This window comes from Mastigoproctus giganteus, chromosome 9, assembly GCF_048544385.1.
Source record: "Mastigoproctus giganteus isolate SK-2022 chromosome 9, ASM4854438v1, whole genome shotgun sequence".
NCBI lineage: Eukaryota > Metazoa > Arthropoda > Arachnida > Uropygi > Thelyphonidae > Mastigoproctus > Mastigoproctus giganteus.
In genome coordinates, this window is record NC_143583.1 from 57,915,811 (window position 1) to 57,932,618 (window position 16,808).

General features: G+C 36.6%; 1 protein-coding gene across 4 annotated transcripts in view; it reads left to right on the forward strand.

Moving 5' to 3' along the window:
* The window catches only part of LOC150080269 (uncharacterized), a 604,576-nt gene that overhangs the window by 99,344 nt on the left and 488,424 nt on the right, over positions 1-16,808 (forward strand). For all 4 annotated transcript variants that reach the window (XM_090381639.1, XM_090381640.1, XM_090381641.1 and 1 more), the window contains one exon: positions 6,621-6,727. In XM_090381639.1, coding sequence (XP_090237765.1) covers positions 6,621-6,727 — 107 coding nt within the window. The remainder of the gene's footprint in view (positions 1-6,620; positions 6,728-16,808) is intronic.

The following is a 16,808-nucleotide window of genomic DNA, read 5'->3' on the forward strand; positions in this document are numbered from 1 at the left end:
ATAGAACACTTCCTTACGATATTCTCCAGAAATTAAAATGAGAACAATAAAAAAATATATATATAAAATCTGACATTACAGTAAGAAATAATTAACAATAATTAAAAATCAAATGAACACAAAAATCAATTTAAAGTAAAAAAATTATTTAACGAAAAAAATTGAAAAATTATTTTCCTTCCTGAAGCTGACAATGCTTTTTGACCATATGTTGTGATCACAGGAATGAAAATTACCAAATAGGGGTGAGCATGGAACTTAAATAGGGATTATTTGTCTTCGTGCATGCACATAAAGGATCACAAATCAGAAGGATTAGATATGGCTGGCGAACATTAACAGTATTCTCATGTAATTTAATTTTGACAGTTTTTGCAATTAATAATTGCAGAAATCGTCAATCTGCAAAAAACCGTCCATTTCTGCAATTAATAATTACAGTAGTAATGGATGGTTTCTGCAATTTAAATGGACGGGCGGAGATTAGATATGGCTGGAGTCAGAGATTAGATATGGCTGGCGAACATTAACAGAATTCTCATGTAATTTAATTTCGACGGTTTCTGCAATTAATAATTGCAGAAACCGTCGAAATTAAATTACAATTACAAGTTTCTGCAATTAATAATTGCAGAAACCGTCGAAATTAAATTACATGAGAATTCTGTTAATGTTCGCCAGCCATATCTAATCTCCGACTTGTGGTCCTGCACGTGCGAAGACAAATAATCCCTATTTAAGTTCCATGCTCACCCCTATTTGGTAATTTTAATTCCTATGATCACGACATACGGTCGAAAAGCATTGTCAGCTTCAGGAAGGAAATTGCAATTTTTTTCATTAAATTAATTTTTTACTTAATTTTTAATTGTGTTCATTTGATTTTTAATTATTGTTAATTATTTCTTACTGTAATGTAACATTTTCGTTTTTTTTTTATTGTTTTCGTTTTAATTTCTGGAGAGTATCATGCGGAAGTGTTCTACATATTATATTGAGGTAAACTTCTCTTATTCTTTTACAGATATGTTTATTTATTTATTTTTAGATGGTGCAACAGATGCCTGTGGCTTCCTTGCATTGTATGGCTAATATTAATACTAATGAACTGAGTCACTTTAATGAATTTTCTGTCTTTAAGATTAAAACTGTTGTAATATTTACTTCTCCCCTAATTTTACTTACTAATTGTAAATATATCACTACTTCCATGTCGTAAGGTATGCCATTTTTATGGTTCGTGTGTTTGCTATACAGCAGGTCCCCGTTATAACGCGGTTCGCTTTACGCTGATTCGCTATAACGCTGTTCTTATATTATAACCCGTATCTGACATAACGCTGCCACAGATCACTATAACGCTCTTTTACAGATTGCATTTTTGGCATATTTTTTTGATGGAGTTGATAGCTTGAAAATGAATAGCAAAACAGCATTAAAACGTTTCCCACGCTGATTTAAGAAATTTTCCCACGCTCAGTGAAATTTTCTCGCACGCTAATTTAATTGCCGTACAGTGACTTATTACGTAGTTCCGAGATTAACATTTTAAAAAATTGTCAAGTATATTGCTTGTAATATTTGCGTTATATGCATTTATCCAAAGTCTAGTCATCACTCAGTACAGTATTAGACATCGTGCGTAACAGACAGTTTACTTGAACATTGTATCATAATTAATGCAACCAATGCAGTTACATTTTCAAAGAGCTAATAATGGCCGATAAGAATGAAAAAGCAACAACATCTGGGCACAGTACGAAGACTATAAATGAGAAAAAGACTGAATTTGAAAATTAAATTAGACGTTTTGAAGTGAATCGATTCCAGTCAATGACAAGCGGATTTAGGACTTGCAACTTTAACTGTAAGAACAATTATAAAAAAAAAATAAAGAATTAATTTTAGCAGCGGGAAAGATAGCTGTTCCACTGCAAGCAACTAGGATTAGGCCGGCTATTAGGATTGAAATGGAAAGACACTAACTAATTTTATTGAAGATAATATTCCAATGCAGAATTCAGTTAAGTTAAATATTAAAAAAAAAGAGAGAGAGAAAAAGAGATTAGCCAATATGATGATCTGAAGAAAACTCGCCTAAAAAAAAAAGTGGAACCATTTAAAACTGGTAAGGGCTGGTTGAATAGATTTAAAATCCAGGGAGAAGCCACTAGTGCAGGTCAAGGAGCCGAAACTTTCAAAAAAGAACTTGTTAAAATTATTGAAGAGGGGTATTATGTGTTATACTTCTCAACAAGTTTTTAACATAGATGAAGCAGGACTTTTGTGGAATGCCTAAAAGAAGTTTCATATTGAAAGAAGGAAAAACGTGCCAGGTTTCAAAGCGGCGAAGGATTGGTTGATTTTATTGTTGTGTGGTAACACTGCGGGGGATTTAAAATTAATACCCCTTTTAGTTTTTTTGGAAGAGGAGTAACGTTCAATCTAAAATCAACACATTTTTAATGATTAAATTCATCAATTAAATTAAATAAATTAAAATCAATTAAATTCATTATTTTAATTGGAATTTTAAGTTTACTTTTGATACGTAAGTAGTTACCACATAATATACGTATGTAATGCAGAATATTTTATATGTACAAATATTTGAATATTAAATATTTTGACCAACATTTGCACATCTTTTCGCTACTATTTATTATTGATTAGGAAATATCCTATGGCACCGACCACAACTCACAAATACATATGTTACCTTATGGGAATGCGGCGCTTGCTCGGCACGGATTCACTTAGCGCTCTGTTTTTCCGGAACGAATTATCAGCGTTAAGCGGGGGTCACCTGTACCTGTAGTTAATTCAAGTGAGGCAAAGAATGCATGCTGTATAATTAATATTTAGCTTTTAGATGAGTTGCAGAGCTATTTACCTTGTTGAAGTTTTGGTAATCCACTGTAATTTGCATATAATCCAGTGAATTATAACTTGTTTTAGCACTGATGCACACTTATTTCACATCACATACTTCTGGAATATTCATGTTTCCTGCATGTTTTCAGCAATAATTCATTATATTTACTGAACTGATTGCTGCCTGTCCTTAGAAAAAAAAAAAAAGCATTCTGTGTGGAAAGATAGGAAAGTGAGCTTGAGAGATAAGTCGGCGAACATTAAAATGGAAACAGCATCATTAATTTTGTGTGTAGGCGCCTACGTAGCCAGGTGGGAAGGAGCAGCAGTGCTTAGCACACGCTTCTTGATTAGACCGGGGTTCGAGCCCGTCACCACCAAATACGGAGGATGCGGAAAGGTCAGGGAATGACCACCGCATATCCCGGAGCAATATGGCCTTAGTTGCTAATGCTCCTAAAAACCAAAATAACAAACAAACATTAATTTTGTGTAATGAATTTATGTTTAATGTTTTAATATTGATAAACAGTGAGTTTTATGTTAAGAAAGATTGAGATACAAGTAGAGGCATTTTCCTGCCATTTTTAGTTCATTGAAAAGCATAGGAGTTAATTTGATTCGGAGGAAATTGGACAGAATGTTATAAGTTTAAATGGACGAGTAAAAGACTGTTTACTGTTATTGTTGGAGTTATTTGCAATAAAAATAAATGCTTTGAGGTATTCTTTTCATGATGAAAGGTGAGATTAGCATTAGTAGAGGCATATGATGCAAGAAAGCAAGCTTATATAGCATCAACCAAAAAAAAAAAAAAAAAAAACCCTTCCTGTTTCACCTATCCATTGACTACAACAGTTTTAGTTCAGCCTTGAAATTATTTAAACTGACTGTCAACTTCCACAATGACAGATGGAAGTTTGTTCCAGCAATCAACCACCCACTGGCTGAAGGCAAATTTCTGCACATCTATTCTACAACTGTCTTTCCTCAATTAGAATTTGTCTCCTCAGGCAACTAATCTGGATTAGAGGAAGAATCCCATCAGTATTGAGCTTGCTCAAACCATTCAATGTCTTATACACCTCAATCAGATCACCTCACAGGTGCCTAGTCTCCAGACGCTGCAATTTGTAGAACTTAAGCCTTTCTTGGTAAAAGTAACACTTAGTTCCACTCACTAATCTTGTTCTAGTAGCTCAACATCTTTCCTAAAATGTGACCTCCAGACCTGTATGCAGTGTTCAAGGTGTGGCCTGACTGCTGCCTTATACAAGGGGATAATCACTTCCTTATCCCTGCTGGCATAATTCCTATATATCATTGACAAGACCCCATGAGCTACACTTGCATGTACATGCAAGTGTAGCTCATGGGGTCTTGTCAATGATATATATCACTTGCAGCCTGTCTGCACTATCAGAAAACTTCATATCTGACTGCACAATTACCCCAGATCCTTTTCATTCTCCACTACTCTGAGTGTAGTACCACACAGTTGGTATGTTACTGTGGGGATTACTGCTACCCACATGCAGTACTTTGCATTTGTCAATGTTAACTTCAGTTGCGGTTCTCAGCCCATCTGCTCAACTTTTCTAGATCCTGTTGCAGCAGTGTACCGTCATTAACAACCCTATGAGCCTTCGTATCATCTGCAAACTTGGACATTAAGCCTGATATACCTTCATCAATATCATTGATAAATACAGAAAACAACAATGAGCCCAACACGCATGCCTTGTAAGGAAGAGACGGTTGCTTAATTTTTCTTGCTTAACATATGGAAGAAAGTCAAGTGCATCCAACAAAATAGGTTTTAGAACTTTTTGCATGTACTTAAAGGGAGAGTTAACCTTTGTACACTATCTTATCGACTTGATGTGCTGAAATGAAAAATATTATTGTGAATTTTGGGCTAGTTAATTTGATGTACTGTGGCCCACCATAATTATTGGTACTATTTTGAACAACACACACAGCCAGCTTTCTGTTTTGTAAACAGAATATCCTTTGCATGAAAATAAAGTTACTAATGAAATTTCTAATTATGCTGTCATCTCTGTTATTTTGTATGCCCAATAGTAGAGGCATAATATGCCTCTACTAATTTCTTTTCTAATTTTTTTTCTTTTCTTGTCACCTGACACAAGCCATAACAGATCTAGATATCCAAAACCTGTGATGCATTGTGAATCACATGGCTACATACAGAAGAGATTGTATACTTTAGTTAAGAAAGAGAGAAATACTCTCATGTCATTTATTTATCTGGTGGGATGCAGTCTACTGATAGAATCTAGTGTGATTGTTTGCTTTGCTATTAAACTGTTATTTCAGGTACACTGCAAATCCCCTGATTATTAAACTGAAATTTTATATTTAATGAAATGTTTGTTTCAGGATCTTGATTGCAGCTACGTACCTTCCTTACTGTCATTAACAATCCTACTAACCTTCATATCATCTGCAAACCATGAAACACTCAACATGCATGTTGAGCATTTCGTGGTATTCAGTTTTATTGATCACTAAGTAGGGTTTGACAATAGATTCCTTGTCATACTGTATCAGTGCTATTCAGGCTACACATGGTGACTACAGTATATGCTGCCTGCCACCAGCATATACTGTACGCACAAAGTGTGCATTGTGTGGTAAACTATTATGCAGTAGATAATTTTGGGATAGAAGTTAGACGAAACTTGTTAATGTTGGACTTGAATTTCTGTAGTTATAAGATTTAAGAAATACATATGAAGGAAGTTTGTTCCATTGAAGAAAAGTGCTAGTGATCACAAAGTGGGTTATACATAAAATGTTTGGACTGTAAATATAAGCATAGCATGGCTGAGATGAAAGAACTAGAGTTATAATGTCACTTAAGACAGATGATGTCACTGGTTGTAAAACCATACACATCATCCATGATAATAAATGCCAGCAACAGCAAATAAATGTCTATGTGATAGAAAATGGAGTGTGCTTTTGAGAGAGAGTGCTGCTCAGCCCAATTGTTTTTTTTTTTTTTTTTTTTTCTTGATATATTTTAGAAAGGTTTTGGAGGTTATCTTCCTCTTCCCCCCACGCGATGCAGAATTGTATTCCATGGCAGTTCGGATTTGAGGTTTTTTTAGATATTCAGAATAAAAAATAATTTAAAAATCCCAGTTTTTTTTTATATAGAGGGGGGTGGTTGATACAGAGGGGAATGATATTTGCAATTTGTTGTTGGTTTTGATTTTTTGTTATATTGACTATGTCAGTGATAATGTGTACTGGTTCATTTGGCTTATCATGACTCTGTGTGTATGCGTGCATGCATGTGTGTGCACATGCATGCAGTGCACTCTACTCCCTCTACTTAGGATCCATTAACTATAGTCCCAGTAGAAGATGACCTTAGTTCCTACGGTCTCTGTCTTGATTTAAGCCCAGACCTTTCTGAACCAGTTACTGGTGAATCCATTTAATTTGTATGGAGCAGTATGTGTAGATAAAAAGTTAAGAGGTAAACTTTTTATCTACTTGTTTTATTTTGAGGGAAAAAAAAAACCCAGATAAATCATGGAGTTAAATATAAGCATAACCTGAGAATTGCACAAAAATTGCTAATAATGGTGAAATTTTTGGCAATCATTTTATTAGCTGTAGTTATCTGTGGTCTTAGACAATAATGATAGTGTGGTTCTGATGCAAAAAATTGTGTAAGCAAGTATTGGTTTATTCTATTTTTTTACTTCCAGAATAGCATACAAAGTGGGTTATAAAACTCAAGCAAATGTGAATACTAGGATAATAAATGTCTGCTGTAAGGGTTATGTTACCAGTGGAGATGGAAATAAATGCATTCGTAAGTCTGTTTTATAAATGTGTATTTTTAAGAGTCTTTTGTTATATTTGTATTTCGTTTGGCATTATTTTACTACTGTAATTAGGGAAGATAGGGCAGTGCAGCTAAGGAACAAAACTGTAATAAATGGTATTTTTATATTGCTAATAAATTCATTTTTATTAAAACACTTTAGTTATGTACAGATAAGCAGCTTTACCAGGAAATTTAATCTACAGAATTCTTGTATCTCTCAACAAAAAAAGAAAAACAACAACACAAGCTTTTAAGTTGCAGTGTTTATCACATTTATGTCTTTTGTTCAACTTTATAGTAATTACTGTCATAGAACATCTGAACAATTAAGCTTCAAGCCTTGTGCATGGTGGGGAGGTAGTGAAAGGGTTGTAGCTTCCCTATTGAAGAAGGGGGACTTATAGCTTTTCCGATTAAAAAAAAAGCTAATGACACACTTGTTCCAGCAATGTTGCAATGCAGTTATCCCACTCTTGTAGAGTGATTTATCAATGTCTAAAGTGCTTCTATGGCTGATGTAAACTCCTAATTTTTTTTATTTTTTTGTTCGGATAAGTGAAATTTAAATTTGGTAACAAAAAAGTCTAATGGGGCCACATCTAGTGAGTAGGGTGGACACAATAGCAATTTATGTACAAATTTCACTGACACGATCTGAGCAAACACTAACATCGAAAGATTTGTAACAGTAATCTGACTAAGGAAATGAAGAAAATAAATCATTGTAATGAAAAACAACACAAAGTTAAGAATGGCTACGAGAGAACAGTTCAATTGGAGAAGAGACTGTTACCAAGTTATAAACTGAGGTGCCCAGAGGACCACTCACCTTGACCATGTACTTAAACAGTTTTTTACAAGAAAAAGATAAAATGTGTTGGCTTCATGTTTAGGATTGTCTGGTATTCTGGTAGGTAAATGAATAATCTGTGCAAGGTCATTAGTAATTGCAAAAGCCTCAGCATCTCGACAGCTGGGTCCATGTTACTAGAAAGCAGAAGCCACTCTGGCGTTGTGAACATTAAAATCATCAAGGAAAATTACCCCACTGTTAAGAAAGTTGGACTGGAGAAAGTCAAGTTTCAAAGAGAGGAAGTCAGCATTGCAAATGATTAGTGGATTTGGGTGAATTATAGAGGCAACAGATGAATTTGACAGAATGTGTTAGAGATTTTAAGCCAGAGAAGATTGAAAAGAGGAGATTCCAAATTACTAAGTCTCTGATAGAGAATATCAGAATAAACATATGCACAAGTACCACTTTGAAGCAAAAAAGAATGATACAGCGAATAATTCTGACAATTGAACTGAGAAGAGCAGTGATTGAAACAACTGATAACTGGGATTCTATCAGAAAAAGTATGGAGGATTTGGCAGACTGTAAGTGGAAATGGACATCTACAAAATTGGAACTGAGACCATGTATATTTCTGAAATGACTGAGAAAGTATTTGGGAGGTTTAGATCTTTTTTGCAGATAAGTTGTTCTGTTTATTTGACTATTCATGGTGTATTGAGTAGTTAGAAAAGGTGGGGAGGATGTTTGTATGAAGTAATGAAATATTTGAATATGGCATACACATGTCAAGAATATTAGCATTAGTTGAGGCATATGATGCAAGAAAGCAAGCTTATACAGCATCAGCCAAAAAAAAAAAAAAAAACACCTTCCCATTTTGCCCATCCAGTCACTTCAAATGTTTGTCTAGTTTAGCCTTAAATTTATTTAAGCTATCAACTTACACAACATCTGTTCCAGCAATAAACTACCTGCTGGCTAAAGGCTTTCCCCCCCACCTCACTTTCAGTCATTCTGTTCCAGGTTGTCTTCAGTCTGTGTTTTGGCCTAACCATTGGGTCTCAGGTTTGCTGCTATTATGTTACAGTCCTTATGTCTTTTTAAGATAAGTCCTAACCACTTTCACCTTTTTTGTTTTTTGAAGTGTAAAGCAAATTGTTCTGTTCTCTGTCTTATTCTTTTCTTTTTTTTCTGTTCAGTATACTTCCATTATTTTTCAAATTTTTATTCTCACAACATTCAAATTTTCCCTTTTTCCTTTAGCTTATTAGGCATGTTTCTACTACATAGGTAAGCATTGTTCTAACCAAAGTATTAAACAGTTTCATATTTGTTTTACTTTTTATATATTACTGCCTAAGTGTGAAATTAAGGGCAAGTTACTGCTCTGAATAAAAGGATGGAAGACAGAGTGGTTATTAATGAACACTGCTGTTCACCCCACTAATGTTATTAGTGGGGTTCCCCCAGGGCTTAGTGCTGGGCCCGTTGTTGGTTACCACTTTTATTAATGATATTGATGTAGGTATATTAGGCTTAATGTCTTAAGTTTGCAGCTGATACAATGGTTGGCAGGGTGGTTAATGACAGTAATCAGGGTAAGCTAATGCAATGAGATCTAATAAAATTAGGCAGATGGGCTGAGAAATAGCAGTTAAAATTTAATATTGACAAATGCAAGGTGCTGCATATAAGTAGCAGTAATCCCAGATTAATGTACCAATGTGGTACTAAACTTATAGTATAGTGGAAAATGAAAAAGACCTGGGAGTAATTGTGCAGTCAGATATGAAGTTCTTTGAGCAATTCAGACAGGCTACCTGGACAATCATTCGGTTTTGTCTATAATATACAGAAACTTTGCTAGCAGAGATAAGAAAGCGACTTTTGCATTGTATAAGGCAACAGTTAGGCTGCATACAGGTTCGGCCGCCCCATTTTAGGCAAGATGTAAATCTGCTGGAACAGGTGCACAGGATAGTGAGATTCATGAATGCGAACGAAAGATGGTATTATCAAGCCAGACTTCAGTTCTGCAAACTGTGGCATCTGGAGACTAGGTGTCTGTAAGGTGATCTGATTGAGGTGTTTGAGTCATTAAATGCATTGAGTAAGCTGAATGTGAATGGCATTCTTCCTCTTGCCAAGAGGCACATGAGGGAGCATAAATTTAAGTTGAGGAAAGATGGTTGCAGGATAGATGTGCACAAGTTGATTGTTGGAACAGACTTCCATCTGTTATTGTGGAGGTGGGCAGTTTGAATAAATTCCAGGAAGTAGACAAATTATTGGAGGGAATGGACTTGATTTGATGATTTGAGAGTTTTTTTTTTTTTTTTTTTCTCTCCCTTAGTGCTTCCTTGCATCATATGCCACTATTACTAATAATTATATAAACATATCAATTTCTTCCATATTCTCCATCTGTGTGTATCTACCTTGAACCAGTTGCATTACCGTGTGTAGATTTATTGGTTTGGGAGGGGAGGAATTTCGCCACAGTATTTGAAATCAAATGTTGTATATTTTACTACATTTGATTTTTCAGTTACAGAAATAATTCTGTATGTCCATTGAAGACCATGGCCAGGTATTTGGTCTTAAAGTTTGAGCATAAGCTCAAGCCTTTAGTGCCATTGTCTCTAAGTTGAACATACCATTGTCTGTTTGGTGTACTGTGATTCCAGGTGTTGATGATGCTGTGCCAATAAACAATCTGTTATCCATGGTTCTGCCTAAGTTTCTGAATTTTTTTTTTTTTTTTAAGTTATATAACATTACCCAAACAGATGAATTCACTATACATTTAAAACTCTGAGACAACACCAGGACAACTGTTTTGAAGTTGCTGGCTTCTCATCAGCTGTAAATTGCCAAATGTCAGCTGATAACGTCTGTTTTAAAGTCATGATTTTGGGAAATTTTAGTGATGTACTTGAGTGATTTTTTTGAAAAATATGCTAATAATATTTGCAGTATGAAATAATTAAATATTATAAAATTAAGTATTTATAGCTAGTCTTCAGATTATATACAAATGCATATTGTGGACATTGTAGTTGTTAGTGAATATAATACAAATATTAGAAGCAATACTGCATATTCCTTAACTTATCTTGGAATTACGTAACAAGTCACTATATTGCAATTAAATTAGTGTGTAATAACATTTCACTGAGCATGAGAAATTCTCAAATTGACATGGGAAACATTTTGTAAGATCCACATCTTACATAAAGTTGATGTTATGTTTATACGTATATTTTTATTATTATTTTTTTTTTTTTATTGTTTTAGAAAGGAAGAAAATGGTAGAAGAAAGAGTAGGCTTGTGTTAAGGGGAAGCAATCAACACAGTCCTTGTAATTTCAGAAACAGAAAAAAATACATTTACTTGTGATTGTTGAGGGAGTGCGACATGGTATCATCTGAGGACCTTCAAGCAAGGGAAGTAGTAGGCTGTATACGAAAACAACGAAAATAAGACAAAAGAGACCGAGAAATTTCAGATCATGTAAAGATGTGAAAACCTCTACCTGTGCTATCAGAGAGTGGAAATCTTGTAGACAGAGAGATCTCCAGTGGGGAACCTTTGTGGGAGGACAGTGGTGATGCATTGAAAATGACAGATAAAAGGGCCACTAACTAGTATTGCCCAGCAGGTGGAGAAGATATAAACAACTGGTAATGCCATAGGAAAAGTATCGAGGAAAGAGAGGGTAATGTGCAAATTGAGAAAATAGTGCTAGCAAATGAAAGGGAACAACAAAAAAATAAAATAAAATAAACACGTAACTACCCTACAGTTTTAATGCTATTTTGCTATTTGTTCTTATGTATGCTATTGACTACATCAGATTTCTTCGAAATTAATATGCGAAGCCCATCAAGCTCTCAGCTGCACAAATCAACGCCAGAGCTGACTCTTGTGCATCAGGCAATGCAGCGGCAATCTCTAAGGCAGAATGTGCTGGTCCCACAGGGGTTAGTTATTGTTGGTGACTCTGTTGTCAGGAAGATGGGTAATATATTGTGTACAAAGGATAGATGGAATAGGACGAGGGTATGTCTGCCACGGGCAAAAGTTGATGGTGTTGTAGAGTGGATATCATCTTTTAAGGACACAAAGGGTGATATTATTGTACATTAGCATTAGTAGAGGCATATGATGAAAGAAAGCAAGATTATGCAGCATCAGCCAAAAAAAAAAAAAAAAAAAACACTCCCATTTCACCCCTCTCCAAATACCTGTCCAGCTCAGCCTTATATTTATTTAGACTATCAACTTCCACAGCTAGGGATGGAAGTCTGTTCCACTAACCAACTACCCGCTGGCTAAAGGCAAATTTCCACACATCTATCCTACATCTGTCTTTCCTCAATTTGAATTTATGCCCTCTCAGGTGATTATTCTGAGCAAGAGAAAGAATCCCATCGGCATTGAGCATACTCAAACAATTCAAGGCTTTATACACATCTATCAGATCACCTCGCTGGTGCCTAGTCTCCAGACACTAATTTGCAAAACTTAAGCCTTTCTTCGTAAGAGCAGTCCTTTGTTCCATTCACTAATCTTGTTGCCCTTCTCTTTACTCGTTCCAGCAGCTCTACAACCTTCTTGAAATGAGGCCTCCAGACCTGTATACAGTACTAAAGGTGTGGCCTGACCATTGCCTTATACAAGGGGTTAATCACCTCCTTATACCTGCTAGAAAAATTCCTGTATATCGTTGACAAGACACCATGAGCTACTCTTGCAGACCGTCTGCACTGCTCAGAAAACTTCATATCTGCCTGCACAATTACCCCCAGGTCCTTTTCATTCTCTACCAATGTCAGTGTGGTACCACAGAGTTGATATGTTACACTGAGATAACTGCTTCCCATATGTAGTACTTTACATTTGTCAATGTTAAACTTCATTTGCCACCTCTCAGCCCATCTGCTCAACTTTTCTAGATCCTGTTGCAGCAGTATACTGTCATTATTGTCCTTAACAACCCTGCTAACCTTTGTATCGTCTGCAAACTTGGACATTAAGCCTGATATACCATCATCAATATCATTTATAAATACAGAAAACAACAATGGACCCAACACTGAACCCTGAGGGACTCCACTAATAACATTAGTCCACGAAGAGCAGTGTCCATTAATTACCACTCTGTCTTCTCCCACCCAACCATCACTTTATCCATAGCAGCAATTTGCCTGCAATGCCACACTGCTCCAATTTGTGCAGCAGCCTTCCATGTGCAACAGTATCAGAAACCTTTCTAAGATCCAAATATATGATATCAAAGTTATTCCCTGCATCTAGTTCCTTTGTGACCACATTATAGTATCCAATCGAATTGGTCAGACAAGACTTCCCCTTAACAAAACCATGCTGTGTCCGAGCTATAACTGAAGTCTTGTCTAGATGATCCTGCAGTGCTTCTTTAACCAGTGCCTCCATTAATTTCCCTGGAACAGAAGTTAAACTGACAGGTCTATAATTACTTGTGTCGCACTTTGATCCTCCTTTATGAATTGGGGTTACATTTGCACATCTCCAGTCCATGGATACCTCCCCTGAGTCCAAGAATGCTCTCATAATTATAGCTAAGGGTTTGCTTACTTCCTTTGCTGCCACGTTTAACATAACTGGATAGATCCCATCCACCCCAGATGCCTGTTTTATGTTTATATTCAACAATTTCTCCTCCACTTTCCTCTTAGTTATTACAAAATCATCTAGCTCACTGCCAGAGTTTAATTCACCTCTGACATTCTCCTCCCTGAATAACTCCTTACGTGTGAATGTAGATGCAAAATACTCATTTAGTTTATTAGCATCCTAAGCAGGATCATCAACAGTTGAACCATCAATATCCAGTGGCCCAATCTGATTCTTCCCTTTCCTTCTAGAATTTACTTTGGTAAAGAACTCTTTGCTGTTTTTCTTTGCATCCTTTGCCAAAGATGTCTCATAATCTGCCTTTGCCTGCCTAATCTCCTTTGTGACTTGGTTACAGACTAGCTTATATCTATCATAGGCTTCCATGTCACCCATTAATTTATATGTATCCCATGCATTTTTCTCTTCTGCCTTATGTCTCATTAGTTCATCTGACATCCATTTAAGCCTAAACATTGAACAATATTTCTTAGTTGGTTTGTAAAGCCTAGTAGCTTCCAAGATAAATTCTTTGAATGCCTCCCATTTTGAATTTGCTGTTGGTAATATCGTCAGTTGGTCCCACCGTATAGAATTTAAATACTGTCTCAGACAACCGTAGTCACCTTTACGATAGCAAAAACTCTTCCCTTTACCCCTGATGGTAGTTAACTCTTTGAGTAAATCCCACTTCAGCACACTGTGATCACTGCCACCTAGTGGTTCCTTTATATGCAGATTCTTGATGCATGAAGAATCACTACTGATAATTAGATCAAGAGTATTACTCCCTCTAGTTGCCTCCCAAACATGCTGTTGTAGAAAATAATCATCTAATAAATCCACAAAAGCATTGCTAGTGTGTGAGTGACCACCCCACAAATTCCAGTCAATATTCAGAAAAAAATTAAAATCCCCCATTATAAGACTGTGATTTACTGGCCCACTCTATTTCCCTGCACAGTTTTTTAATATACTCATCAGAGTCATTAGGCCTATAACCCACTCCTCCTCTCAATTTTGATTTTCCATTGCTTATATCACACGAAACTGACTCGACACCACGCTGTCCAGTGATGTCGACTGGCTGCACTTCCTTGGATTTTGTGTTTCTTAACTAATAGCATAACCCCTCCTCCCTTCCTATCCTGTCTATCTTTCCTGTACACGTTGTATTCTCCAAATTTCAGTTCTGTATTCCTTATACCTGTGTGACACAATGTCTGTGATATTCCCACACTATCTGCCTTTGATGTTTTGACCAACACCTCAAATTAATTTAGCAAACTCCTAGCATTGGTGTGTATACGCAAGTATACATTTGTTTTTTTTTTTTTTTATTAGGAGTATTAGCAACTAAGGACATATTGCTCCGAGGACATGCGATGGCCATTCCCTGACCTTTCCGCATCCTCCGCAAGTATACATGAACCTGTTCCTATTCTTAGCTACCCTAACGCAACCCATGTGTTAACTTGTACTGCAGTGACTTTCAGCAGTCTCTGAAATACTCTGCATCTTGTTTTCCAGGCTGCTGCTCATTCCAATACAAGCAGTGCAAGAATCACTTTCACCTCTGCCACTATTAATCTATTAGTCCTTGTATCCCCCAAGCTAGCAGTTTTCCGACCCACCTAACGCTGCCTCGATAGCATCAGCAAATATTCTTGCACCCTTTTTTATTTAAGTGTATCCCATCCCTGTAGAAGCAGTCTTTCCTGTTAAAAGTACAGACCAGGCTGAAAAAAATTCTACCCCTTGAGCCTTCCACAGTCTTTTCAGGGCCAAATTGATTGACAAGGCTCTCATCATATACTCCCTCCTATCGTGTCTGGGCAGAATTGCAGACACTTTCAAATTCAACCCTATTCACGGCTTTTTTTCAACAGTGACCTGTACTTGTTAAGTAATTCTGCCGGTCTCCTACTTTTAATATCATTAGTGCCAACGTGTAGAACAATATCACCTTTTGTGCCCTTAAAAGGTGATATCTGCTCTACAACGTCATCAACCTTTGCCCCTGACAGACATACCATGGTCTTGTTCCACCTATCCTTTTTACACACCATGTTACCTGTTTCCCTGACAGTAGAGTCACCAACAACTACTAGTTCCTGTAAGACCAGTGCATTCTGCCTTGGGGATTGCCGCTGTGTTGCGTGATGATCAAGTGCAAGCTCTGGCGTTGACGTGGGCAGCTGAGAGCTTGATGCGCCTCTCAATTTAGATCCTTCAAGGGCATCCACCCTGTCCTTCAAGCTCTCATATAGACCCATAACAACCTTGAGTTGTTGCCTGATTTCCTCACACTGCTTACATTGCACACACACAAAGACATTCCCCTTGGCAATATCATGTCATGTTGGTATCAATAGAAGATCTGGAGATTTACTTAACAAGTAAAGGTCAATGCTGAAAAAAAGTAATGAGTTAGGGTTAAATTAAAGTGTCTGCAATTCTGCCCAGGCACGATGGGAGGGAGTATATGATGAGAGCCTTGTCAATAAATTCGGCCTTGGAGGGATTGTGCAAGGCTCATGGGGTAGAATTTTTTTTAGCATGGTCTGTTGTGCTTGTTATCAGGAGAGACTGCTTCTACAGGGATGGGACACCCTTAAATAGAAAGGGTGCAATAGTGTTTGCAGATGCTATTGAGGCAGATTTAGGCGGGTTGGAAAACTGCTAGCTTCGGGGGATTCACAGACTAAAAGGTCAAAAATACCCACAGCCAGAGGTGAAGGTGATTCTTGCACTACTTCTATTAAAATAAGCAGCGGCTTGGAGTGAGCTGTGTTGGGGGTTTCGAGGACTGACGGCAATCATCATGAACCAAATAAATACATGGGCTGTGTTAGGGTAACTAAGAATAAGAATAGGTTGCTTGTATACTTGCATGTACACCAATTCTAGAAGTATAGTAAATAAATTTGAAGTGCTGATCAAGGCATCAAAGGCAGATATTGTTGTGATAGAGATGTGGTGTCACACAGATATTAGGAATGCAGAATTGGAATTTAGTAAATCAGAATGTCTTATAATGGGGGGTTTTAATTTCCCTGATATTGACAGAAACTTGTGGGTTGGTCGCTCGCACACTAACAAGACTTTTATGGATTTATTGGGTGATTTTTTTCTGCAGCAGCATGTTCGAGAGGCAACCAAAGAGGGTAATACTCTTGATCTGGTTATCAGCAGTGATTATTCGTTTATTAAGAATTTGCAGTTAAAGGAACCACTAGGTGGCTGTGATAACAGTTTACTGATGTGGCGGGATTTACTTAAAGATATAATTGCCATCAGGTGTAAAGGGAAGGGTTTTTGCTTCCGTAAAGGTGACTATAGTGGTTTCAGACAGTTTTTAAATTCTGTATAGTGGGACCAACTGATGATGTTACCAAAAGCAAATTCTAATTGGGACTATTAATTCCACGATTAACTCCTTGAATTAATCGTGGAAGCTACTAGGCTTTTCATACCGATCAACTGTTGTTCAAGGTTTAGGCCTAAATAATTGTCAAATGAACTAATAGGACTCGTGGCAGAGAAGAAAAATGCATGGGATGCATATAAATTATCAGGCAACACAGAAGCCTATGGCAGATATAAGC